This window comes from Bos mutus, chromosome 6 (assembly GCF_027580195.1).
Source record: "Bos mutus isolate GX-2022 chromosome 6, NWIPB_WYAK_1.1, whole genome shotgun sequence".
NCBI lineage: Eukaryota > Metazoa > Chordata > Mammalia > Artiodactyla > Bovidae > Bos > Bos mutus.
In genome coordinates, this window is record NC_091622.1 from 58,577,319 (window position 1) to 58,603,195 (window position 25,877).

General features: G+C 40.2%; 1 protein-coding gene across 3 annotated transcripts in view; it reads right to left on the reverse strand.

Annotated features, from left to right (window-relative positions):
- Window positions 1–23,740, reverse strand: part of UGDH (UDP-glucose 6-dehydrogenase) — a 33,819-nt gene extending 10,079 nt beyond the window's left edge. The window contains exons 1-5 of one of the 3 annotated variants that reach the window (XM_014478697.2): window positions 23,443–23,740; window positions 14,650–14,813; window positions 3,985–4,086; window positions 688–888; window positions 382–579 (exon numbers count right to left, since the gene is read on the reverse strand). In XM_014478697.2, the coding sequence (XP_014334183.1) occupies window positions 382–579; window positions 688–888; window positions 3,985–4,086; window positions 14,650–14,811 (663 nt within the window). In that variant the 5' untranslated portion in view covers window positions 14,812–14,813; window positions 23,443–23,740. Of the gene's footprint in view, window positions 1–381; window positions 580–687; window positions 889–3,984; window positions 4,087–14,649; window positions 14,819–23,442 lie in introns of all 3 variants that reach the window. The other 2 variants (XM_005897353.3, XM_070372277.1) reach the window with 2 other exon arrangements.
- Window positions 23,741–25,877: the final 2,137 nt, after the last annotated feature.

The following is a 25,877-nucleotide window of genomic DNA, read 5'->3' on the forward strand; positions in this document are numbered from 1 at the left end:
AAGCATATCTTTTATTTAAAAAGTACCTAGGTAGCTTATCCAGAGAAGGCAGTGGCAACCCACTCTAGTACTCTTGCCTGGAAAATCCCAAGGATGGAGGAGCCTGGTAGGCTGCAGTCCATGGGATTGCAAACAGTCGGGCATGACTGAGCAACTTTACTTTCACTTTTCACTTTCATGCATTGGAGAAGAAAATGGCAACCCACTCCAGTGTTCTTGCCTGGAGAATCCCAGGGACAAAGGAGTCTAGTGGGCTGCCGTCTATGGGTTCGCACGGAGTCGAACACGACTGAAGTGACTTAGCAGCAGGTAGCTTATCAGGGTTAAAAGAAATAAGTCCTTGGCTTAAATTTAATAGAGAGTTGAGTGCTACATACTAACCAGTTTGGAAAGTTCTGAAGACCAAGTATTAGTGGTGAGGATCTTTTCTCTGGGAACCCAGTGCTCATACACAGCACACAGTGCTTGCACAGCTCTCTGGCCCTCTGGGGTTTCATCTCCTCCAATCAGTACTCTGTCTGGGTTCTTCAGGTCCTTGATGGCCGTTCCTTCTGCCAAGAACTCAGGGTTGGACAGCACCTAAAATCCCAATGCAAAGCAAAGTTTTAAGCTAGAATTAATTATGGACAACTCAAAGTACTGATATTTACATAAGAAGGTCAGATTCTAATGCTTCCTTTTTCATACCTGTAAATTCAAGTTGGGTTTTGTGTTTGCATCAAATATTCGACGAATACTTTCTGCTGCCCGCACTGGGACTGTGCTTTTCTCAGTCACAATTTTGTACCCGTGTGAGTTTTGCACAATGCGTCTAGCACAAGCTTCAATATACTTCAGATCTGCTGCACGGCCTTTTCCCATTCCATAGGTTTTGGTTGGTGTGTTCACCTGATGAAAGTATACGGAATTAAGAACAAAGTATCTGTGAAATGTTCACTTATATCAAGATATACCCTGGACCATCAACTGACTAGTCAAGTGGGAAGTCAATATCATCAGTAGCCCTGGTCTCACCCTCTCTTAGTTCCATGGAAATAATACATTTTATAAATATAATACCTTAGGGAACAGCTTGAAGTTCCTGGAGAACTCACTCATTACATTTCTACATTTCTATTGAGAAGCTACTATATATGTGTCAGAGTCAGGATTGCAGGATAGGCAGGGTCTAAGCTAAGACTAGGCTTCCCTCATAGCTCATATGGGCTTCCCTCATAGTTCAGTTGCTAAAGAATCCACCTGCAATGCAGGAGACCCTGGTTTGATTCCTGGGTCAGGAAGATCCGCTATAGAAGGGATAGGCTACCCACTCCAGTATTCTTGGGCTTCTCTTGTGGCTCAGCTGGTAAAGAATCCCCCTGCAATATGGGAGACCTGGGTTCGATCCTTGGGTTGGGAAGATCCCCTGGAGAAGGGAAAGGATACCCACTCCAGTATTCTAGCCTGGAGAATTCCATGAACTGTATAGTCCATGGGGTCACAAAGAGTCGGACATGACTGAGTGACTTTCACTTTCACTTCACTAAGCTAAGACTGGAGATATAAAGATGAAGGAGACTCCAAAAGGAGTTCATGGACCGAAATGAAATATAAGTTCTCTCTTCTTCTCCTGATTATATGAAACATATTATCCTAGTCTTTAAAAACTAAACTTAAAACCCCTTTTACTCTCCTTTTTTTATAGACCTATATCAATAAGTTTTTATAAATGTCTGCAGGGTCATTCACAAATGCTTTCTTGGCTATTTAGAACTAGAAGTTATCTAGCACCTCCAGGATACAGAATACTATGCAGACAAAGACTATCACATAGAAAGAAAAATAAACCATGAGTTCAGAGTCCAGGCATTTAGTTTTGGCTTAGCTGTATCATGTAACTGTGAGGAAGTATGGCTGCCTTTGTCTCAATGACCTCATTGGAAAATGAGAATGACACATTCTCTAAAATCTAACTCATGAGTTTCATAACATTCACGTAAAAGTGAAAATACTCTGCGAAGTCCAAACTTCTATATAGGAATACTTTTTGAACCAGTATGTAGCACCAATTTTCTTCTCTTGACAAGCTTATAACTTAATGGGAGACCAAATAAAAGAATGAAACCACAATAAATCAAAACATGAAGATTTAGATGAGGTGTGAAAAGCATGAGAAAAATTTGTTTATATGCATGGAACAACTTAGGAAAAGACTTAGGTATGGAAGTCAGGGTGCAGTGGCGCACAGAAGGGCGAAAACGACTGATAAGACAATGTGAGACATGCTGGAGATGAGGGATGATCAGATGGTTTCCCCAGATAAAGGAGCTCTAAAGATACCAATTGAAAACTGATTCCATAGCATGAAACTATTCCTACCTGGAATTCGCCTAAAAATAATTTGGGTAATCTAGGATGGGAGAGAAGTATAAAAACGGATTGGGGATTTCCCTGGTGGTCCAGCGGTTAAGACTCCATTCTTCCACTGCAGGGGGTGTGGGTTTCATCCTTGGTTGGGGGAACTAAGATCCCACATACCCCGAGGAGCAGCCAAAAAATTATAAAACCAAAAAACATGAATGACCATGATGACTGTTGACAATGGAGAATGCATACGTAGGGGTTCATTATATTGTTGGTTCCATCTTTTGTATAAGTTTGCTATTTTTCATAATGAAAAGTATACAACAAGCACAGTTTTTAAAAAAACTGATGCAGAGAAAAATGGAAGCTAGATAGGAGTCATACCACAAAAATAACTCTAACAGGCACAAAAAGCAATAGCTTGGAAAGACTCAAGGGAGTCAAGGGAGCTCAGGCACTGTATAATCAGCTGTCTTTGCCAGAACACACTAAGGTAAACTCTATTGCCTTAAGAATAGATTATTTTTTTTTAATTTCTTTTTCTTACAGAAAAGTCCCCTATTCCCATTCTAGGTTGTGGTTATCCAAATGTTGGGACTAAGGTAACTTCTTGATTTTCTCCAAGCATCTAGATACTCCCAAATAATTTCTCCTTTTCTATGCCTCTACCCTAACCTTCTACAAGCTTGAGCAGACGAAGGATAGGTGAGTCACAAAACTGGCACCAGTTCCTCTGAAGTAATTTTTAAAAAGAAAGACTGAATTCATAGCACAGTTTCACCAAAGGTTTCATTACTACTTTCTCCTGGAGTTCATATTTCTTCACAGTACTGCTTTTGCCTCGATACACATAATCAATTCAACATCATCTCTACTCTATGGACACCCCTGGTGTTTCTTTATCTCATGAAACCCAGTCCAAGCTCATATCACTGGCTTTCCCCTTACTCCATTAGACTATAAAGGTATTAAGTCATATAACACCCTAGCTCAGCTACCACCTGGTGATAACTATACCATCACACACAGAATATTTGAGTCACCAAAACAGCAAGAAAAAAAGCTACTTTGGTTCACATATTGGATTACCAGAGTGTATTCCCAAGCATTGATTCTACTTTTTTTAATTACAAAGGTACAACAGGTAAGTTCTATTATGAACTGAAGTTATTTATGGATTAGCCTAACAACCTAATCAAGATATGCCAAGTTCCAAATAATTAATTTAAAATGATTTTTGGAATATAAATTCATCTAGATAGGAGATGGGTGCACAGTTGCAGCAAACTTTACCTGATTCTTTTTACCGTACCTACACCAAGCAGTGGAACCAAGAAACAACGAAATACATATACTATCATCCTAGGTGCTCACGTGTGCTCACAAGTTATCAACACTTCCTAATTCTAGATCTCAGACTAGAACTTTCTCTGAACTTATTTATTCAAGGATCTGAAATGATCAGAGGATCATAGCGTTTGGTGAAGTGTTAGATAAAATTAGTGAGAATCAAAATTCAACTGGACAACTTTATACTAAGTAATGCTATGGCTTAATGAAACTGGATTTATTATTAAAATACAATGAAACTTCTATACAGACAAGAATACATTAACTCATACAGCAAAGGAAAATACTTACAGAAATAAACACAAGATCAGCTTCCTTAATGGCATCATCAATATTGGTAGAAAAAAATAAATTTTTTCCTCGACAGGATTCTACCACTTCTTTTAGGCCTGGCTAAAAAGAGAAAAGAAAAGAAGTTGCACATAAATTTTACCAGCCAGATGAGATAACCCAATAGTATAGAATTGCATTCATTCAGGGAAAGGTCATGTTGTAATTTAAAGGTCTAGATTTGCTCTCAAATAACACCTCTGTAGAAAACTCAAAGATCAAACTGGTACCAAAGGCCATCTAATGCACATTACGTACATAACAAACAAAGCAAAACTGAACTTGAACAATTAGAGCAGCAGGTCAACTGAACACATTTCACTGTTGACCATGTTCCAGACTATTTCATAAGAGTTAACAGTTAACACCAAGTATTACATCATGATCAGGAAAGTCAAAGTCTTTTGTGATTTCAAGCAAACATTTGATTTTGCATCGTCATTATGAATGCGGGTTTACTCCCACGAATCCAGGTCATAGAACACAGGCCATTCAGACTAGGTGTGAAATAGTGGATTTACATTTCACATTTTACAATATTTACACATGCGTAAGTTTATAATTTTTCTAAGTCCTATTATAAGAAACATTTCTCCAAAGAAGACATACAGATGGCTAACAAACACATGAAAAGATGCTCAACATCACTCATTATCAGAGAAATGCAAATCAAGACCACTATGAGGTACCATTTCACACCAGTCAGAATGGCTGCGATCCAAAAGTCTACAAATAATAAATGTTGGAGAGGGTGTGGAGAAAAGGGAACCCTCTTACACTGTTGGTGGGAATGCAAACTAGTACAGCCACTATGGAGAACAGTGTGGAGATTCCTTAAAAAACTGGAAATAGAACTGCCTTATGATCCAGCAATCCCACTGCTGGGCATACACACTGAGGAAACCAGAAGGGAAAGAGACACATGTACCCCAATGTTCATTGCAGCACTGTTTATAATAGCCAGGACATGGAAGCAACCTAGATGTCCATCAGCAGATGAATGGATAAGAAAGCTGTGGTACATATACACAATGGAGTATTACTCAGCCATTAAAAAGAATTAATTTGAATCAGTTCTAATGAGGTGGATGAAACTGGAGCCTATTATACAGAGTGAAGTAAGCCAGAAGGAAAAACACCAATACAGTATACTAACGCATATATATGGAATTTAGAAAGATGGTAACAATAACCCTGTGTACGAGACAGCAAAAGAGACACTGATGTATGGAACAGTCTTATGGACTCTGTGGGAGAGGGAGAGGGTGGGAAGATTTGGGAGAATGGCATTGAAACATGTAAAATATCATGTATGAAACGAGATGCCAGTCCAGGTTCAATGCATGATACTGGATGCTTGGGGCTAGTGCACTGGGACGACCCAGAGGGATGGTATGGGGAGGGAGGAGGGAGGAGGGTTCAGGATGGGGAGCACATGTATACCTGTGATGGATTCATTTTGATATTTGGCAAAACTAATACAATTATGTAAAGTTTAAAAATAAAATTTAAAAAAAAAAGGAAAAAAAAAAAGAAATATGTCTATCAAAAAAATTACTTTCCCATATAATTTTTTAAGTTGATATGTTATACTTTCATTTTTATTCAGTTCAAGAAATTTCTCTTTTTTTGTCTGTGTGGCATGCAGGATCTTAGTTTTCCTGACCAGGATCAAACCCTTGCCCCCTGCAGTGGAAGTGTGGAGTCTTAACCCTTGGACAGCCAGGGAAGTCCCTGACGTCACCAATTATAGCAACTGTTTCCTTATTTTGACTAGGTTCTAGAAAATTAGAGTAAAGGGTTATTTTACAGAGAAGATCTAATTCAATCCTATATATAATCTTCTGGACTTCCCTGGTGGCTATCTTCTAATATTTAAATTAAAGTAACCTAAAATCAAAGCAATGCAGAATTTATAGTAAGTCTTAATAAGACTTCAACATGAACAACTACATTATTCCATTAAAATCAATGGGATATTTGTAGATATCCAAAACAAATGCAGAAGCAGTTTATAATATAGGTTCTACTTCTTATTAGGTTCATTATGTAATTGTCATAATTAGTATTTCAAATTTATATGGTACTTTTTAATGGAAAAACTCAAATCCTTTCATAGGTTAAAATTAGCTTTTGTTTTATTCAGAAAAAGCAAAGCAAATTATCCAGTTTGGTTTTTTTAGAAGTAGTTATTAAATGGCTTTTTTAAATGAACAAAATGAACATTAAAGTAATAACTACTTAATAAATATGGTAACACAAAATGTTTTCATTGTTAAATATTAACAGAATCTACTATTCTGTTCTCTGAGTAAAAACATGAATACCTTATTACCAAGTTTTATCTGATGGTCATTACTATTTCCTTCTTAGGCAGTAAAAATGCCTAATTTTATTACTGTAGTTTTGACCCATAAAATATAAACTTATAACACTAACCACTGGACAACCAGGGAAAAAAATCACAATGAACACAACTCTGTGGACCCCAAGTACACTTAGCTGAGTTTTTCAATGTAGCTTGGTAATACTTTTACTTGTCCTCTCATTCTGAGATTACTGCTCCAACCTACACACAGGTTCTTCAGAGGATTGTACCTCCCACGTTCCAACAACTGAGATTGACCAATCTTCCAGTCACTTTTATTTCCTGTTCCCACCAACTAAACAGTTTCTTTATCCATTCTTATTTGCATGCCTGTGTGCTCAGTCCTGTCTGACCCCAGTGACTGTAGTCTGTCAGGCTCTCCTGTCCACGGGATTTTGCTGGCAAGCATATTGGAGCGGGTTGCCATTTCCTCTTCCAGGACATCTTCCCAACTCAGAGACCAAACCCTAGTCTCTTGAACTGGCAGGTGGATTCTTTACCACTGAAACACCTGGGAAGCCCCATCCTTGTTTACTTCCCTCCAATTTCTGAGAAGGGGACTTTCAAGGCCAATTCCTCTTCTTGTGCTTTTGACCTCATCATCTTTGCTATTTTTCTAGACTTTATTCCATCAGTTAGCTCCTTTCTTCTTATACTTTTGACCTTTCCTTCTCTATGTGATTTGTCTACCTTAGTTTATTAACATGCTTGATTCTTTATCAACCATAGGAAAAAAATATAAATTAAAAAAAATCGTCTTTACCCCATGTCCCTCTCCAGTGACCACCATCTTTATTTCCTTATTAAACTTTTTAAGAGTCATTCCTTTTCTACACTCTTACTTCTCCAATCTCCTACCACTTGTAATTGTTCTTGTAAAAGTTGCAATGGCCCCCATAATATTGAATTTCAAGAATATGTCTCATCTCTTATTCCCCCTGTATCTGTCATAATTGACAGCTTATTCACTCAGCAAATACTTGTCAAGCAGTTACTGAGTACTGGCCACTGTGTTAGTCACTCATAATCAAGACATACTTCTTTATGGAGTTTGCACTACTAAAACTCTTCTGGCTTTTGGTTCACCTTCTCTAAACTATTCTCCTTGGCTTCCCTAAGGCACTTCTTCCTCCACCCACCATCAAACATTGGTATTTTCCAGGGTTCTGCCCTTGACTCATGCTCTATTCTCACTACAGGTCCTTCCTGAGAGCTAACCTACTCTGATTTTACTGCTGCCTGCATAATATATTTTTTTAATACCTGGATAATCTTAACTTTACATCTTCAGACTTGGATTCTTTTTTTTCTTTATGGCCATGCCTTGTGGCATGTGGAATCTTAGTTCTCCAACCAAGGATTGAACCCAGGCCACGGCTGTGAAGGTGCCAAGACCTAAATCACTGGACCACCAGGGAATCCCCCAGCCCTAAATTCCAGAATATCATTCTAGATTGATTCCTCTCCTTCATCCTTTTATATAATCGACAGTCAAGTCTGATCATTTTTCTTTCTAAATATTTCCCTTGGGAATTCCCTAGTGGTCCAGGGGTTGGGATTCTGAGCTCTCAGTGCTGAGGGCCTGGATTCAGTCCCTGGTTGGATCACACAAGCCTCAGTAGTCAGTCAGTTCAGTTGCTCAGTCGTATCCAACTCTTTGTGACCCCCTGGACTGCAGTACGCCAGGCCTCCCTGTCCATCACCAACTCCTGGAGTTTACTCAAACTCTTGTCCATTGAGTCAGTGATGCCATCCAGCCATCTCATCCTCTGTCATCCCCTTCTCCTCCTGCCTTCAATCTTTCCCAGCATCAGGGTCTATTCCAATGAGTCAGTTCTTTCCATCAGGTGGCCAAAGTATTGGAGTTTCAACTTCAGCATTAGTCCTTCCAATGAATATTCAGTACTGATCTCCTTTAGGATAGACTGACTGGATCTCCTTGCAGTCCAAGGGACTCTCAAGAGTCTTCTCCAACACCACAGTTCAAAAGCATCAACTCTTTGGCACTCAGCTTTCTTTATAGTTCAACTCTCACATCCATACATGACTACTGAAAAAACCATAGCTTTGACTAGACGGACCTTTGTTGGAAAAGTAATGTCTCTGCTTTTTAATAAGCTGTCTAGGTTGGTCATAACTTTTCTTCCAAGGAGCAAGCATCTTTTAATTTCATGCCTACAGTCACCATCTGCAGTGGTTTTGGAGCCCGCCAAAATAAAATCTGTCACTGTTTCCCCATCTATTTGTCATGAAGTGATGGGACCAGATGCCATGATGTTAGTTTTCTGAATGTTGAGTATTAAGTCAACTTTTTCACTTTCCTCTTTCACTTTCATCAAGAGGCTCTTTAGTTCTTCTTCACTTTCTGCCCTAAGGGTGGTGTCATTTGCATATCTGAGGTTATTGATATTTCTCCCAGCAATCTTGATTCCAGCTTGTGTTTCATCCAGCCCAGCATTTCTCATGATGTACTCTGCATATAAGTTAAATAAGTAGGGTGACAATATACAGCCTTGATGTACTCCTTTTCCTATTTGGAACCAGTCTGTTGTTCCATGTCCAGTTCTAACTGTTGCTTCCTGACCTGCATACAGATTTCTCAAGAGGCAGGTCAGGTGGTCTAGTATTCCCATCTCTTGAAGAATTTTCCACAGTTTGTGGTGATCCACACAGTCAAAGGCTTTGGCATAGTCAACAAAGCAGAAGTAAATGTTTTTCTGGAACTCTCTTGCTTTTTCGATGCTCCAACGGATGTTGGCAATTTGATCTCTGGTTCCTCTGCCTTTTCTAAATCCAGCTTATATATCTGAAGTTCATGGTTCATGTACTGTTGAACCCTGGCTTGGAGAATTTCAAGCATTACTTTGTTAGTGTGTGAGATGAGTGCAATTGTGCGGTAGTTTGAGCATTCTTTGGGATTGCCTTTCTTTGGGATTGGAATGAAAACGGACCTTTTCCAGTCCTGTGGCCACTGCTGAGTTTTCCAAATTTGCTGGCTTATTGAGTGTGGCACTTTTACAGCATCATCTTTTAGGATTTGAAATAGCTCAACTGGAATTCTATCACCTTCACTGGCTTTGTTCATAGTGATTCTTCCTAAGGCCCACTTGACTTTGCATTCCAGGATGTCTGGCTCTAAGTGAGTGATCACACCATCGTGATTATCTTTGAGAACCTCACGAACAGTATGAAAAGGCAAAAAGATAGGACACAAGCCTCAGGGCAAAGTAAAAAAAAAAAAATTTCTCTAATCTAGTGAGTCTCAGAGTGAGTGCAGTGAGGATGGAATGACTCTCAAGGAAGCTGTGCATTCAAAAGAGCTCATTAAATACAATAATTACATATGATTTATCATTTCTTTATCAGTGACCAGGACTTAAACATTAATCACCAAGAATCTCTCTAATATGAAAATTTGTATTTACAAAGAAAAATCAATACCATAAATTTTAATAGTATTCTTGAAAACAAATATATACTTGCATATTTTATTTATTTTTTTTAAAGAAATATTCTTTTTCTTTTAATTTTATGTAGTTTTGGCTGCGCCGGGTCTTCGCTGCAAGTGGGAGCCACTCTCCAGCTGGGGCGCCTGGGCCTCTCACTGCAGTGGCCTCCCCTGCTGCAGAGCACAGGCTCCAGAGCTTGCAGGCTGAAGCAGTCCCAGCTCCTGGGCTCCACAGCACAGGCTCAATAGTTGTGGCACCTGGGACTAGCTGCTCCATGGCATGTGGGGTCCTCCTGGACCAGGGATTGAACCTGCGTCCCCTACCCTGGCAGGTGGACTCTTCACCACTGAGCCACCAGGGAAGCCTGGTTGCTTATTTTAACTGCATTATAGGATACAGATTTAAGGAGGAAGTTGATTGCAAAGGTATCTAAAGTTTCTCCGGAAATAAAATATTTCTCTGCCTTGTCCAAGATAGGTCAGTGTAAAATCACAACTGGTAACAATACATATAAGCTACTCAGTAAAGGAATTCATAAAACAGCATGAACTCTGGTTAAACCTGTCATTTGTTTTTCTTCTTTCACAGTTCTCCCTATTTGACATTTCACCTAACGTTCACACCTTCAATATGGCCAAGGAAATGTGTAGGAATAGTTTTACAACACAAAATAAAAAAATAAAAAATGGAACAAAGGCCTAACATATATTTGAAAATGGATAATTGGGTCACACGGCTCATTTTCCCAATTTTTTCCCCCAATTTTTTTTTTTTAAATACACAATGCTACGGAAATAATTTATTTTCTTCTGATTTATAAATTCCTTCAGCAGGTATCTTTTAACAACTGATGTCTAAGAAAGACACGTGAAAATTACAAGCCTAAAGTCATTTACTTGCTAAGAGGAAAACCATTCTACTTGCTAAAACAAGAATCTTCTTGTTATAAGAAGATTCCTTCTAGAATTTTAAAGTAGCAGTGCCATGTTTTTAACCTCCAAAGTCAGCTGGGTTTTACTGAAAGACTCCATTTCTTTGCAAGCTACACTAACTAGTACAGAACTAAAATAGCTGCTTAGGTTATCATCGTCTAATTTTCTGGAGTAGATATATTAAAATGAGATAAAAATAAGACTATGAAGACCAAATAATTACAACTTTAAATAAAGCCAATACAATTATGGAATGTTAGAGTTCTGAGAACTCAAACATTGTTTCTAATGGGCACCAGTGCTAGACAGACTTTCAAATGCTTTCAATTCTATTTAAAGAGATTTAAAGGAGAAAAAATTTATGAAATAAAAGTGTGAAACAACAAGAAAGATTTTTGATTTTTTTGGTAGGTTAGTGAGAAAAAACAAGTAAGATATGGAAAAAAATCATCTTAGATCTTAATTCTTTTTTTCTAAGTATATATCCCAATGGAAGGAATGATGCTAAAACTGAAACTCCAGTACTTTGGCCACCTCATGTGAAGAGTTGACTCACTGGAAAAGACTCTGATGCTGGGAGGGATTGAGGGCAGGAGGACAAGGGGACGACAGAGGATGAGATGGCTGGATGGCATCACTGACTCGATGGATGAGTCTGAGTGAACTCCGGGAATTGGTGATGGACAGGGAGGCCTGGCGTGCTGCGATTCATGGTGTTGCAAACAGTCGGACACGACTGAGCGACTGATCTGATCTGATCCCAATTGGATTCAATATCAATGTAGAACATACTATTTTTTTGGAGGAATTTAACTTCTAATTTTTCAAAAAAGCAACAAAAGTATACATGGCAAGTTGAGATCACCCTCTCACTTCTCTTGTGGCTGACTATTACTTTTATTTTGGGTTTTGGGCTGTTGTTTATTTTTATTTAAGTATTGTTAATTTATAATATTGTGTTAGTTTCAGGTCTATATTATAGTGACTTTTGTAGATTATACTCCATTATAGGTTGTTACTAGATGATGGGTATAATTCCCTGTGCTATACAGGATAATTTTGTTGCTTATCTACTTCATATAGTTTATATCTGTTAATTCTATATCTCTAATTTGCCCCTTCTCCCTTCCCTCTCCCCTTTGGTAATCCCAAGTTTTCTGTATCTGTGGAACACACTATCTTTAATTTAAAGCACTGAAGTCTCAGGAAAAAGTTTCAAATTTCAGATAATAGAAACAGCACTGGTCTTCCATGGAGTCTCAAAGAGTTGGATACAACTTAGCAACTGAGCAACATCTGGGTTTCCCTGGTGGCTAAAGAATCTGCCTGCCAATGCAGGAAACACGGGTTGGAACCCTGGTCTGGAAACACCTCACCTGCCATGGAGTAATTAAGCCTGCACGCCACAACTATTGAGCCTGTGCTCAGAGCCTGGGAACCACAACTAGTGAGCGCTCATGCATCCCAACTAGAGAGCAGCCCTCGCTCGTCCCAACTAGAAAAACCTTGGCATCAACAGAGACGCAGCACAGTCAATAAATAAATAAATAAAATTATTTTTTTAAAAACAGTACTAATAATAAGAATCTAACTAGGCAACATGCCTTCTGATCAACTAATGTTTTTGTTTTCTCCAAGAAAAAAAATCTAAAGCCAATATATTATAGATAGCTTATACTTCTTCTAGTTCGAGATAATCTTTTTTTTAAGTAAAAATTTTAGTGAAGTAAAAAAAAGTTTTAAACAGTACATATACTTTAGCACAGAAAAGTGCTCAGTTTTCAGAAGTGAACACACTTGTGTAATCACTATCCATACAAGAATTAGAAGAATATTAACAGGGGAGTTCCCTGGTGGTCTAGTGGTTAGGATTCTGGGCTTTTACTACTGTGGCCTGCATTCAGTCTCTGGTTGGGGAACTGAGATCCTACAAGCCTGGCTGGGTCAACAAAACAAAACCAAAAAACATTAAATCAAAGCCTGCAGTATGTCCTCTTCTAGTAACTACAACCCCTCAAACTACCATCATGCTGAATTCTACCACCAGACCAGTATATCTATATTTGAACTTTATATAAATGGGATACACAGTATGGACTACCTTGTGTCCAATGACTTGTTACTTTTATGAGAATTTAAACATATGCTTGCATGCAGGAGTAGTTTCATTGATTTTTCAATGTAGTATTATATTAAACTATAATTTATGTATCCATTCTATTGCTAATTAACATGTAGGGTGTTTCCCATTTGGGGTTATTAGGAATAACACTGTTAATAATACTGTCTTTTGGTGCATATATGTGAGCTTTTCTGTTGCATATACACCTTGAAGTGGAATTCCTAAGTCAGACTACGCATATTTTCAGTTTTAATAATTAATGTTGAGACATTTTACAAACTGGCTGTACCAATTTATGTTCTGATCAGCAGTATATAAGTGTTTCCTCGGTGGCTCAGTGGTAAAAAATCTGCCTGCAACGCAGGAGACATGGGTTCGATACCTGGGTTGGGAAGATCCCCTGGAGAAGGAAATGGCAACCTACTCCAGTATTCTTGCTTGGGAAATCCCATGGACAGAGGAGCCTGGAAAGCCATAGTCCATGGGGTCTCAGAGAGTTTGACACAACTTAGCAACTGAACAACAGCAGGGCATACAGTTCCAATTGCCCTAAATCCTTGTCAACACTTGGCATTGTCAGCAGTCATAATTTTAGCCATTCTGTTACACTTTGTGTTTGAAAAGTTATGCTGGCATAATAATTATGTAATAATTCAGTCATCAACTGAATGACTGGATATAAATATGGTTCACAAGATTTCAGATGACTTCCAGCCCTTTTATGGATATCAGAATTATTAAACTCTTAATCAAGTTATCTTTCCAAAATGCTTCTAAAAATCCCCACAAACCAAAATAGTAGTAATGTTATCTAACAGGGAAAGAAATGCTATCACACTGAGGTATTTAAAGAAGTATTATGGGAGGTTCATCTGGTAGAGGAAGAAAGGCTCAAGCACAAACAGAAGCTACCACATACACAGAGGGCTTCTAAAAAAATTCTAAGTCTGATTGAGATATTAACAAATCTTGGATTTCTATTCACAGACCTATAAATAGCAGGCAGATTTATCTTACAGAGATTTCCCCTTCTAAAGACTGCTTAAAGACTATAGTTGATAAGAGTCTTATAAATAACAAAACTTTTCTGGGGGAAAAAAAAAAAGAATATATTGATGTTGGAGAAAAATGCTATCCTCAAAACTTTCAAATGCTTTTCTGTTGGGTTTCAAAAGGATAATATCATGAACTCTTTTTACTATGAAAACTTAAAAAAAATGAAACCTTACTTAATAAAATAGAGACACATTTTCCTAACTATGAGTTCTCTAAATTAAAGAAATACTGAAATTCCAATTTAAACAAATTTGTGATACTGAACACTAAACATGAAAGACACCATTTATTCATTCAAGGTTTATCTGATATAAATACAATAATCCAAAAATATAATAGGCTTACATGAATCAATATTAGAAACAACCAGTTTTTTAATTTCTATTTTCACAGAATGCCACTTTTTAATTGCACTATTATAATATGGTAGCCATACTAACAGACAAAATTAGAAAATAGAGAAGAAAATTACTCGTCATCTCACTCCACTAATACAACAATTACTAATATTCAGTAAACTTTTTTCTACACATTTTTCCTAGGCATATCTGACATAATTATAATGTTCATAATATGTATTTAGACTTTTCCATTTTATTCCTATCAGTTACAGTCATAGAGTTTTACATCAAATTAAATTAGCAAAAAAAGTAAGAAAGCAAAGAGCATAAGAACAATGCATTGTTTAATATGGTTTACCTCATAAATAGGAAGTGTAGGAGAGTTCCATGCATTGATTCTTGATTCATTGATATCAACAACCGTCACCCTGATTTCAGGGCACATGTGAGCAATGACACTACACGTGGGTCCACCAACATAGCCTGCACCGATGCAGCAGATCTTCTTAATTTCAAACATGACTGTACTAGAAGAGAAACAGTAAGACTGACTACTGAGAGCAGAAAATTTAAAGAAATCACACTGCACATTCATCACACTTTATAAAAACTGTCAAGGTGACAGGTATAGGGAAAGATTTCCTACATTCAGACCCATTAAGAATTATGAAAACAGTGATTAAAAAAAAAAGTAACACTCCAATTGGATGACCTAGCCTGTTCTCAGCTGAACCAGCACGAAACATGGAAAAAATTATAGTAACTGATATTACTGAAAAAGTCTGACAAAGATTATAATGACCTATACCAGACCACCTGACCTGCCTCTTGAGAAATCTGTATGCAGATCAGGAAGCAACAGTTAGAACTGGACATGGAACAACAGACTGGTTCCAAATAGAAAAAGGAGTACGCCAAGGCTGTATATTGTCACCCTGCTTATTTAACTTATATGCAGAGTACATCATGAGAAACGCTGGACTGGAAGAAGCACAAGCTGGAATCAAGATTGCCGGGAGAAATATCAATAACCTCAGATATGCAGATGACACCACCCTTATGGCAGAAAGTGAAGAGGAACTAAAAAGCCTCTTGATGAAAGTGAAAGTAGAGAGTGAAAAAGTTGGCTTAAAGCTCAACATTCAGAAAAGGAAGATCATGGCATCCGGTCCCATCACTTCATGGCAAATAGATGGGGAAACAGTAGAAACAGTGTCAGACTTTATTTTTTTGGGCTCCAAAATCACTGCAGATGGTAATTGCAGCCATGAAATTAAAAGACGCTTACTCCTTGGAAGGAAAGTTATGTCCAACCTAGATAGCATATTCAAAAGCAGAGACATTACTTTGCCAACAAAGGTCCGTCTAGTCAAGGCTATGGTTTTTCCTGTGGTCATGTATGGATGTGAGAGTTGGACTGTGAAGAAGGCTGAGCGCCGAAGAACTGATGCTTTTGAACTGTGGTGTTGCAGAAGACTCTTGCGAGTCCCTTGGACTGCAAGGAGATCCAACCAGTCCATTCTGAAGGAGATCAGCCCTGGGATTTCTTTGGAAGGAATGATGCTAATGCTGAAACTGCAGTACTTTGGCCACCTCATGCGAAGAGTTGACTCATTGGAAAAGAGAGCAATATGCTTAGCAATATGCATACTCTGATGCTGGGAGGGATTAGGGGCAGGAGGAGAAGGGGACGACAGAGGATGAGATGGCTGGATGGCATCACTGACTCAATGGACGTGAGTCTCAGTGAACTCCAGGAGTTGGTGATGGATAGGGAGGCCTGGCGTGCTGCAATTCATGGGGTCGCAAACAGTTGGACACGACTGAGCGACTGAACTGAAGTGAACTCTACTGAATATTTAGAAAGTCAAGCAGCACAATAAAAACTTTACTCTCTAACACAGTAGCATAACTTTGATTGCCAAGGGAAAATCATAGGTGAACACACCCGTGCAATTCTTGCTTAACTAAATGTTGGTGTACAAAGGTCAGCTTTATGACAGATTTAGACTAGAATGACAGATATTAAGATTAGTTCTAAGCCCAGAATTGACCTGAGATTATATTCCCTGCACAGTTTGGCTTCAGCAATTCTTTCCTAGGTACTGGACAAAGATCTTAAACTCTATTTCAATTTTAATCAGAAACTATGAAATAGTTAAAGGGAAGTAATTTCTGTAGTTGGGCTTTCGTAGCTCAGTTGGTAAAGAATCAGCCTGCAATTCAGGAGACCTGGGTTCGATCCCTGGATTGGGAAGATCTCCTGCAGAAGGAAATGGCAATCCACTCCAGTATTCTTGCTGGGAGAATCCCATAGACAGAGGAACCTGGCGGGCCAGTCAATGGGGTCACAAGAATTGGACACGACTTAGCTACTTAGACTAATTTCTGTAGTTAGCAAAGCTATGTCACAGATTTTGATGACTTTTCAAGTGATTAGGTGAACTGATTCACACTAATCAAAATGACAAGGGACTGAGTTATACAAAAGAATGTCAGTTTATTCAGTAATAAGAACAAAAATAATCAAACTGATCAAATTCTTAGAAATTTTGTCCTTGCCAAGGACTAAATCTAATCTCAGACATCATCTGATCTAACCCATTCATGGATTCCAAAGAGAAGGAAAATGGAAATTAGAGAGTTTAAGAACCTGTTAGTATATTGCTGCATGGATCAGAGAAGGTAATATGGAAGGCTCACCTAATTACAATGCCTGGCAAGTATATCCCTATAGTGAAAAAAGGTACACAAAGCACATAATTAAGATGATCCAATTCCCCCTGATATGAATTTGCACTAATCAAACAATGTTCTAATCTTCACTGGTTCTCTGGGTAAGCTTCCCTACTGGAAATGAATGGCTTGACAACCCATACAAGTATCCTGGTCTGTGCTAATAAACAAATAATCTGGTTTATAAATTGATCTTTTGGTTATGATTAGAAGATATCAACTCCCAGAGTCTGATCTCTAATGACTCCTTTTTTCTTTTTTGGCTGTGTGGCTTATGGGATCCTAGCTACCTGACCAGGGATCAAACCCCAGCCCCCTGCAGAGGAAGCAGAGAGTCCTAACCACTGGACTGCCAGGGAATTCCCTCTAATGACCTTTTAATAACTTAAAAAGGAATTTTAGTAAAACAGTAAATATGTACAGAATTTGTAACCTAATGACTTTTGAAAGAGAGCAATATGCTTAGCAATATGCATACAAAGTAATATTTTAAATGTATTTTTATTTTGAATAGGTAATAATTCATATGAATCAAAAATTAAATCTGAGGCATTCCCTAGTGGTCCTGTGGTTAAACACTTTCACTGCAGTGGGTCTGGATTTAGTCCCTGGTCAGGGAACTAAGATTCCACCTTGGGGCAGCCAAAAAATATCTGTGTAATAAGGTAAACAGAAGCCTCACACCTACCCCATCCTTATCGACTATGCTACCACAGGAAGCCTTTGTTAATATTCCAGGATTCACCTTAAGAAAAACACTGAGCCTAGAAAAATAAACTTTTGGCAACCATGTATCTTTCATTATTTCACCTTTCTATCTTTCAGTTCTGCCTGTTAATACTCTCCCAGCCTCAAGTGCCCTACAGACAAGGAAAATGTACAGGGAGATATGACTGCGTTGGAATTGCTAAGTGGCTAAAGCTGAGGGGAATGTTCTGAAAGTTCCCACCTGTGGGAGGGAGAGTTGGGCCTGGAGCAGGCTTACCAAAGATGTATCTCCAGCATTCACTGCTGCTATCCCCTCTACAGAAGAAGAATCTTGGCATCTGGTTGCAGAAAAAATGCCTCAACTTTCTTCAGGCTTATCCCCTTCTTCTCCTTGATGAAAAATTAACATTCCCAACTTATGGGTCTACTGTGTGGGCACAGCAGAGAATTTGGCCATAGAATAATATAGGTCCTGACCCTCAACTACTTAACAATTTATTTAGGGAATAATTCAACTGAAAAGCATTTATTAAAGACCCCACTATGTATCAGACACTATTGTTCTATGTACTATAGATACAACAGTGACCAGGACAGACAAGAGTTCCTACCTTTAGGTGGTTATATTTTAGTAGGAGAGCACGCAAACAAAACAATGGCAGTTGTGGTAAACTCCACATAAAGGAAATAAAGGAAAAGCTGAAAAAGAAACACTGTGGGGAATGGACTATTTTATTTAGGGTAAAGCAAGTCTCTCTGAGGTGACTTTTAAACTGACTTAAAAGATAAAGAGAGAAGGCAATGGCACCCCACTCCAGTACTCTTGCCTGGAAAATCCCATGGATGGAGGAGCCTGGTAAGCTGCAGTCCATGGGGTCGCTAAGAGTCGGACACGACTGAGCGACTTCACTTTCACTTTTCACTGTCATGCGTTGGAGAAGGAAATGGCAACCCACTTCAGTGTTTTTGCCTGGAGAATCCCAGGGACAGGGGAGCCTGATGGGCTGCCGTCTATGGGGTCGCACAGAGTTGGACACGACTGAAGCGACTTAGCAGCAGCAGCAAAAGATAAAATGGAATCAGTCACACCCAGATAACATGGTTAAATTATACAAGGGAGTATAACCAACTAGATGACAAAATAAGTGTTAAAGTCCAGAGGAATCAAAATAAGAAAGCAACCTACATCGAGGGAAATGTAAAAGACTGGCCTAAAGAATGAATTGGATATAGAAAGGAAATATAAGAGAGGAGGGCATTTCAGATGACAGGAGGGAACAGATAAGGACTTACATACAGAAATGAGTCCAAAGAAGTGAGACGATCTGCCTAGTTACAAGGAAAAAAAAAAGTGGATGTTAAGTAGTGAGAGGCAATGTTATACGCCAGCCTGGATGGGAACGAGGTTTGGGGGAGAATGGATACATGTTTATGTATGACTGAGTCCCTTTGCTATTCTGCTGAAACTACCACAACATTGTTAATTGGAGCTTCCCTGGTAGCTCAGCTGGTAAAGACTCCACCTGCAATGCAGGAGACCCCAGTTCGATTGCTGGGTTGGGAAGATTCCCTGGAGAAGGGATAGGCTACCCACTTCAGTATTCTTGGGCTTCCCTGGTGGCTCAGATGGTAAAGAATCTGCCTGCAATGCAAGAGGCCTGGGTTCGATCCTTGGGTTGGGAAAATCCTTTGGAGGAAGGCATGGCAACCCACTTCAGTATTCTTGCCAGAAGAATCCCCATGGATGGAGGACCCTGGAGGGCTACAGTCCATGAGGTCACAAAGAGTCAGACATGACTGAGCAACTAAGTACACACACCCCAATACAAAATAAAAAGTTTTGTTTTTTAAAAAATAATTTTATTTATTTATTTATTTTGCTGTGCTGGGTCTTAGTTGCTGCTCAGGCTTTTCTCTAGTTGCAGTGAGTGGGGGCTACTCTGTAATTGCGGTGGATGAGGTTCTCATTGCAGGCGTTTCTCTTGCTCTGGAGCACCAGTTCAGGGAGCTCGGGCTTCAACAGTTGCAGCTCCCAGGCTCCAGAGCACAGGATCAATTCACTGTTAGTTGCTCCTCAGCATGTGGGATCCTCCTGGATCAGGGACTGAACTCATGTCTCTTGGATGGGCAGGTGGATTCTTTACCACTGAGCCACCAGGGAAGCCCCCAAAAGTTTAAAATTACAAAAGAAAAAAAAAGTATTAACAGGTAATAATTGTCTTCTAGAGTGGAAATGAATTGGAAGTGGGTCTTGAATGCCTTTTTCAGGAAGGTATGACCATAAAAATCCATGAGGCTATAATTTAATAACTTAAGGAAACTGCTGAAAGTAATCATAACAATCAAAGGCATTAATGTATCTAAAGCCTAACAAGCTCCATTGAAGAAAAAGAAGAGGGAATGATCAGCTTGGAGCCTGGAAAAGGAACGTTAAGAAGAAGAATGACGTTTATTTCAGAGCTGTCTAAAGAGTGACACAGAATCTGGAAGTCAGAAGTGTTCTGGGTTCAGAACAGTGAGGCAAGAAAAGGCTTTCCCAATGCTTGGATGGCAAATTACCCCCAAATTCTTGGCTCTGATTCTACTCTGCCTTATGAGTTCAGATTGCCAGGAATTGTAACACTAGAAAGGGATGACCTGGGTTTGAGACATCAGTATTCCAGGCACTAGAATAAAATTTCCCTACTGTATTAGCAAGTTTCCATCCTAGTATATCCATCAGTCTCTTATGAGCTTAGGCATCATAAGTTAACACCTAAAACCTCATTGACCATGGGTCTGTGGGAGAAAAAAAAATCAACCTTCCAGATCTGTAATGCTGAAGGTCAAGTCCTGAACTGTGACAAATCTGAAGGACTACCACACACAGCAACACCCTTACTGGATAGATGGCCTCTCTAATCAAAACCAAGATATGTGGAATACCTAAAAAGTGAACTCTCAAAGGACTTTTGAATGACAGGATTTTATGTTATCACTTAACCCATAGTCAAGAGGTTGTAAGGACAGCCTATGCCCTCAATCTCAACCAGAACAGGTTCTGTTAACATTCTTACACTAAACATGGGTTGAATATCTACATGATGAACTCTTGGGCTCAAGAGTTTAATAAGGTGGTCCCAGGCTAACATTTCTCTGCTGCTCTTCACCCAAGCACCTAGAATAGGCTCTCAATAAATATTAATTGGATAAGTAACTCTTATTAAGGGTCTTTTTGAGATGAAAACTGTTATTTGAATATTTTTAGCTCAGACGGCTTATCACAGTATTTTTGCAGATTGTCCAAAATCCTATCATCCTTTCTCTTGAGGTAGAACTTTAGCATGTCTTCTCAGAGCTACTTCTTTAAAAAAAAAAAAAAAAGATTATGGCTGTGCTGGGTCTTCAGTGCTGCTTGCAGGCTTGCTCCAGTTGTGGTGGCTGGTGGGGTCGGGGGCTACTCTTTGTTGCAGTGCAAGGGCTTCTCAGTGCAGTAGTTTCTCTTGTTGCACAGCACAAGCTCTAGGCGCACGAGCTTCATTACTTGTGACGCACAGGCTCAGTAGCTGCAGCTCCTGGGCTCTAGAGCGCTGGCTCAGGGGTTGTGGCTCACCAGCTTAGTTGCTCCGCAGCATGTGGGACCTTCCTGAACCAGGAATTGAACCTGTGCTCCCTGCCTTGGCAGGCGACTCTTTACCACTGAGCCACCAGGGAAGCCCCCAGAGTTACTTCTTATCCACCTTGGTTGCCAGGCCATATTCAGCTTGCCTTTCATATAAACAGCTAGGGTAAACTGCTGATGGCAGGTGGGCCTGTATTATAGAACTACATGTGTTTTGGGGTACCCCTGTGTTGCTATTTCATATGGCTAGCAGATGACAATGGGGAAATTACTGAAGAAGCCCGATGTACCATCTTTGCAAGTCCAATAAATTACCACTTGGAAGTTTCAACAAAATCGTCAATAAGCTTTAATATGAAGCTTGATACAGTGTTAGTGATGTACTTTACCTGACACAGATATCTTCTGGTACCACTTTAAATTTCTACTTTTATATACCTTCTGATCCTCTACTGTGCTGTCCGGGAAATGGTAATATTTGCTTAAGAACGAGTCAGTTTGAAATGACTTTTGACCCCGTGTTTTGGGAAAGTCACAGCAATCCAAGCTGTTCCAAACTATTTTTCTTTAAAAATTTTACAAATTCAGATCAATATTTCAACCTACAAGCTCTGGCTAACAAAGAGCAAACCTCCTATTACAATCTAAGGTGAATATAATCCCTCCATCTCCACCCCTCTTCAGTATACTCTATAACTACCCAGTATAATGGGCTTCCCTGGTGGCTAAGTGGTAAAGAATCCACCTGCCAGTGCAAGAGATGCAGGTTCAATCCCTGGGTCAGGAAGATCCCCTGGAGAAGGAAATCATAACCCACACCAGTATTCTTGCCTGGGAAATGCCAAGAACAGAGAAGTCTGTCAGGCTACAGTCCATGGGGTTGCAAAAAAGTCGGATGCAGTTTAGTGACTAAACAACAACAAAGCTAAGGCAATGGATGTCACATCAACTTCACACATCATTTTAGACATTTCAGAAATTAAATACTAACAAATGCCTGACCTGGGGGAAATATTTAGTCAATGAATAAGACTGTTAACTTTATATCTAATGGGTTTCATGTAAAGCTGTGGAAACAACAAGAGAGAAGATGGAGTATGAGTATTGGGTGCAGATTTCCTATTAAAGGACTACAGCAACAGGAGAAGAAATGAGGCTCTTTAAATCAGGGTTGTCCATCCCTTACCTTAAACTAGATGCTGGGCACTACCAAGCACATCTCAGAGCACACAGTAACCTCTTTCATTTCCAGAACCACCCTCCTACCCACCAAGAAACAGACCAGACTACAGTTGTCCATTTCTTAGGGGATTTGAATAAACTCACAGACTCGCTGTGTCTTTGAGGGCAGTCAATGAACAGTTCCTCCTCTGTATATCCCTGAAAAGTTCCCTATCAGTGAATCCTTCTTTTCTATACACCAGAATTCTTGACCTTACTCAATTATTTTCCTATATACAAGAAGGTATAATTTTTCAAGGTCTCACACAAACATGATCTCCTGAAACACTCAAGAAAGGCCTTTCTTAACATGAAATAAAGCCATTATATGGTGTGGCAGCCAACAATGCATTTCAGGACAGCTATATAGATGTCACGACAGAGAAGTTTAGGACTTCGCCTTCGAAAAGGCTCTCTGGTTTGTTTTCTTGTCAGTTTCTTAAGAAGAGCGGTCAGTGAAGGGAGAAAAGCAGCAGCACTCCATGTGAGCAATTCTAAACACAAAAGACTTTGATTCAGAGGCCAAAATGGGGTCCCTAAGCAAAGGACCACTTCCTGTGGTGATGTTCGGCTTTCAGAGGCGCCAGGGAAATCTCACTTAAGTCGCAAAGTGGGAGAAAGCAGAAAACAGAAGCGGTTGGAAGACTCGCCGAGTCTTGAATTAAAAGCCTAAGCTATCCCTCTTCCAAGGCAGCAGATCCAAAAGACGATTCCCGCCCAGAGCCCAGAAGAGGAGACGGAGAGTCGTGACACTGGGAAAGCCTGGGACCGCGCACAGGGAGCGACTGGAAGCAGCGCGCACACCCCGCCAGGCTCCTTTCACATCCCAGCGGGACCCGGGAGCACCCCACTGGGCGGCGGGGCCAGCCCGAGAAAGGCGCTTACCCACTTCCAGGCACCGAGTGCTGCAACCACTTCTATCTCCTCGGCTCGGACAGCTCCTCGCTCTGGGCCGCGCAGCCGCAGCTTCAGCACTCGCGCCCTGCTCCGTCTGATCTTCCCACACCGCACACCCTTCTCGGGATGCCAGGCGCCACACCCTGAGTCCCGGGCCCGAGCCCGTATTTAAAGGTTTCCACCCGAGAAGGCGGAGGATTCATTCCTTGGGAGCCAAGCCCTCCCGGACTCTGCCCTCGGTTGCATCCCTTCTCCCCCTCCCGCCAAGCTAGGCCAGGGCCCGCCCCTATTTCCTGCGGGGCCCAGGGGCCGGGATACGGGGGCGTGGCTAGTCGAGGCTGGGAGGGAACAGACTCCGCCCCCTGCCGAAGCTGAGCAAATTGGCTCCGTCCAGCTCAGCGGCCCCGCCCCTGCCGCGAGCCGGGCTGGGCGGAGCTGCGTGCGCTGCGGGTCCACCAAGGCCCAAGCGGCCAGAACCGGGGGAGCGAGTAGGTCAGATTCTAGTTCCCCCGTAGTCTGAAGTCTTCTTTTGCCATCTGGCCCCTGGTTCCTTCCATGTGTCCCCATCCTGTCTGACAGCGCTGAGGTGGTGCCGCGTGCGCGCCAGATCAGCCATACTTTGGGGCTGAGGCCCAAGGGGACCGGAAGGTCCAGGCCCCCTTTCCGGTCTCCCCAGCAGCCTAGAGGGCCTGCCTTGTCTTCCGGCTCCCCTAGACCGTGTGGATCAGACGTGGCCAGCAGCCTCCTCCACTCCCACGTCCTCCAGGCTCGTGGATCCTTCGTACCCTGCGGGCCCGAGTCCCAGGGTTTAGTCACTTTACATAGACCCGCCGCTTCTGGGAAGGAGTCCCGCCAGATGGATGCTGAGTCCATCATGACTGGACCAGTTAGTAATCCCCACCCTGATCCCGGAGTAGAGAAGCGAGACAGCCATGCCCTCCAGGCAGATTTTCCAGATACTCCTGCCAAGTTCGGGATTTGAGACGTCTGTGCACTATAGGTAGCAGAGCGGATGCAAGATCTAAGTGCCGCGTATGAGGAAGAGTGAAATTAACGTATGGAGCTGCCCACTTTTACTGAGAGCAGTTCTATTCCAGTTTCCCCACTCCAAGGTCATCTTAAACCTCAAATTTAAAGGGGGAAAAAAAAAAAGCAAAAAGCAGTCATGACTTTTTCTTTCCTCTGGTTAAATTAAGAATTACATCACATCGACCTAGAGATTATCATTCTAAGTGAAGTCAAAGATAACTATATCACGTCTTATATGTGGAATCTTTTTTTTTTTTAATGATACAAATGAACTTTACAAAATACAAATAGACTCACAGACATAGAAAACAAACTTATGGTTACCAAAGGGGAAAGGGGAAGGAAGGACATATTAAGAGTTTGGGATTAACATATACACACAACTATATGTAAAATAATCAGGGACTTCCCAGCGGTCTGTGGTGAAGACTCCCTGCGCTTCCACTGCAGAGGGTGCTGACTGGATTCCTGGTTGGGTAACCACGGGTATACCGCTGGGCAGGGCCAAAAAAAGAAAAAGATAACCAAAAAGGAAACTCCACTTGCTATCTTGTAATAACCTGTAATGTTAAAGAATCTGAAAAAAAATATATATATATATATATATATATATATATATATAAAACTGAATCACTTTGCTGTCACCTGAAACTAACACAACATTGTAAATCAATTATATAAATAAAAATAAATTATATAAATATTTTTAAAAAATAATTACTTCAAGTAGTATTACTTGAAATTAAAGACCATTTTGAAACGTCGAGGAAAGTGGATAGAAGTTTATCAAGGCACGTTAAAATACCATATAGATGACAGATTTCTGATATGAGCATGACGGGCACTTGAAACAAGCTGTTGAATTGTTGTGAATCCTAGAAAAAGTGATACCACATGTAGGCGTTGTACATTCTATATGCTTAAATTGATTTATTCAGCAAAGATTTAGTGCCTATTGTGTTAGACATTATCCTAGAGATCAAAGACAGATCAAAATCCAATTCTTTCTTCCAAAACTCAGAGGTTTGTGGGAGAGACAAATGAACAAGTAATTTCAATGCATTTAATAGAAGTGTCTTTTTTTTTTTTTTTTGGTCTTTTGGCCATGACACACTACTCTGCATGTGGCATCTTAGTTCCCAGACAAGGGATTGAACCCACACCTTCTACATTGGGAGCACAGAGTCTTAACCACTAGACCACCAAGTCAGTCCCAAAGGTTTTTTTTAAGTTGGTACATACATAGATTTGTTTACTGTTACAGTCAGCTTTCTAAAAAACCCACTATTCTAGTCCCTTTATTTTGAATTCAACATTTTTCTACCTATTGTTCACTTCACATTCTTTGTATTTTAACAATGATCATAATCTTCACAAAGCTCAATAGAATCTTA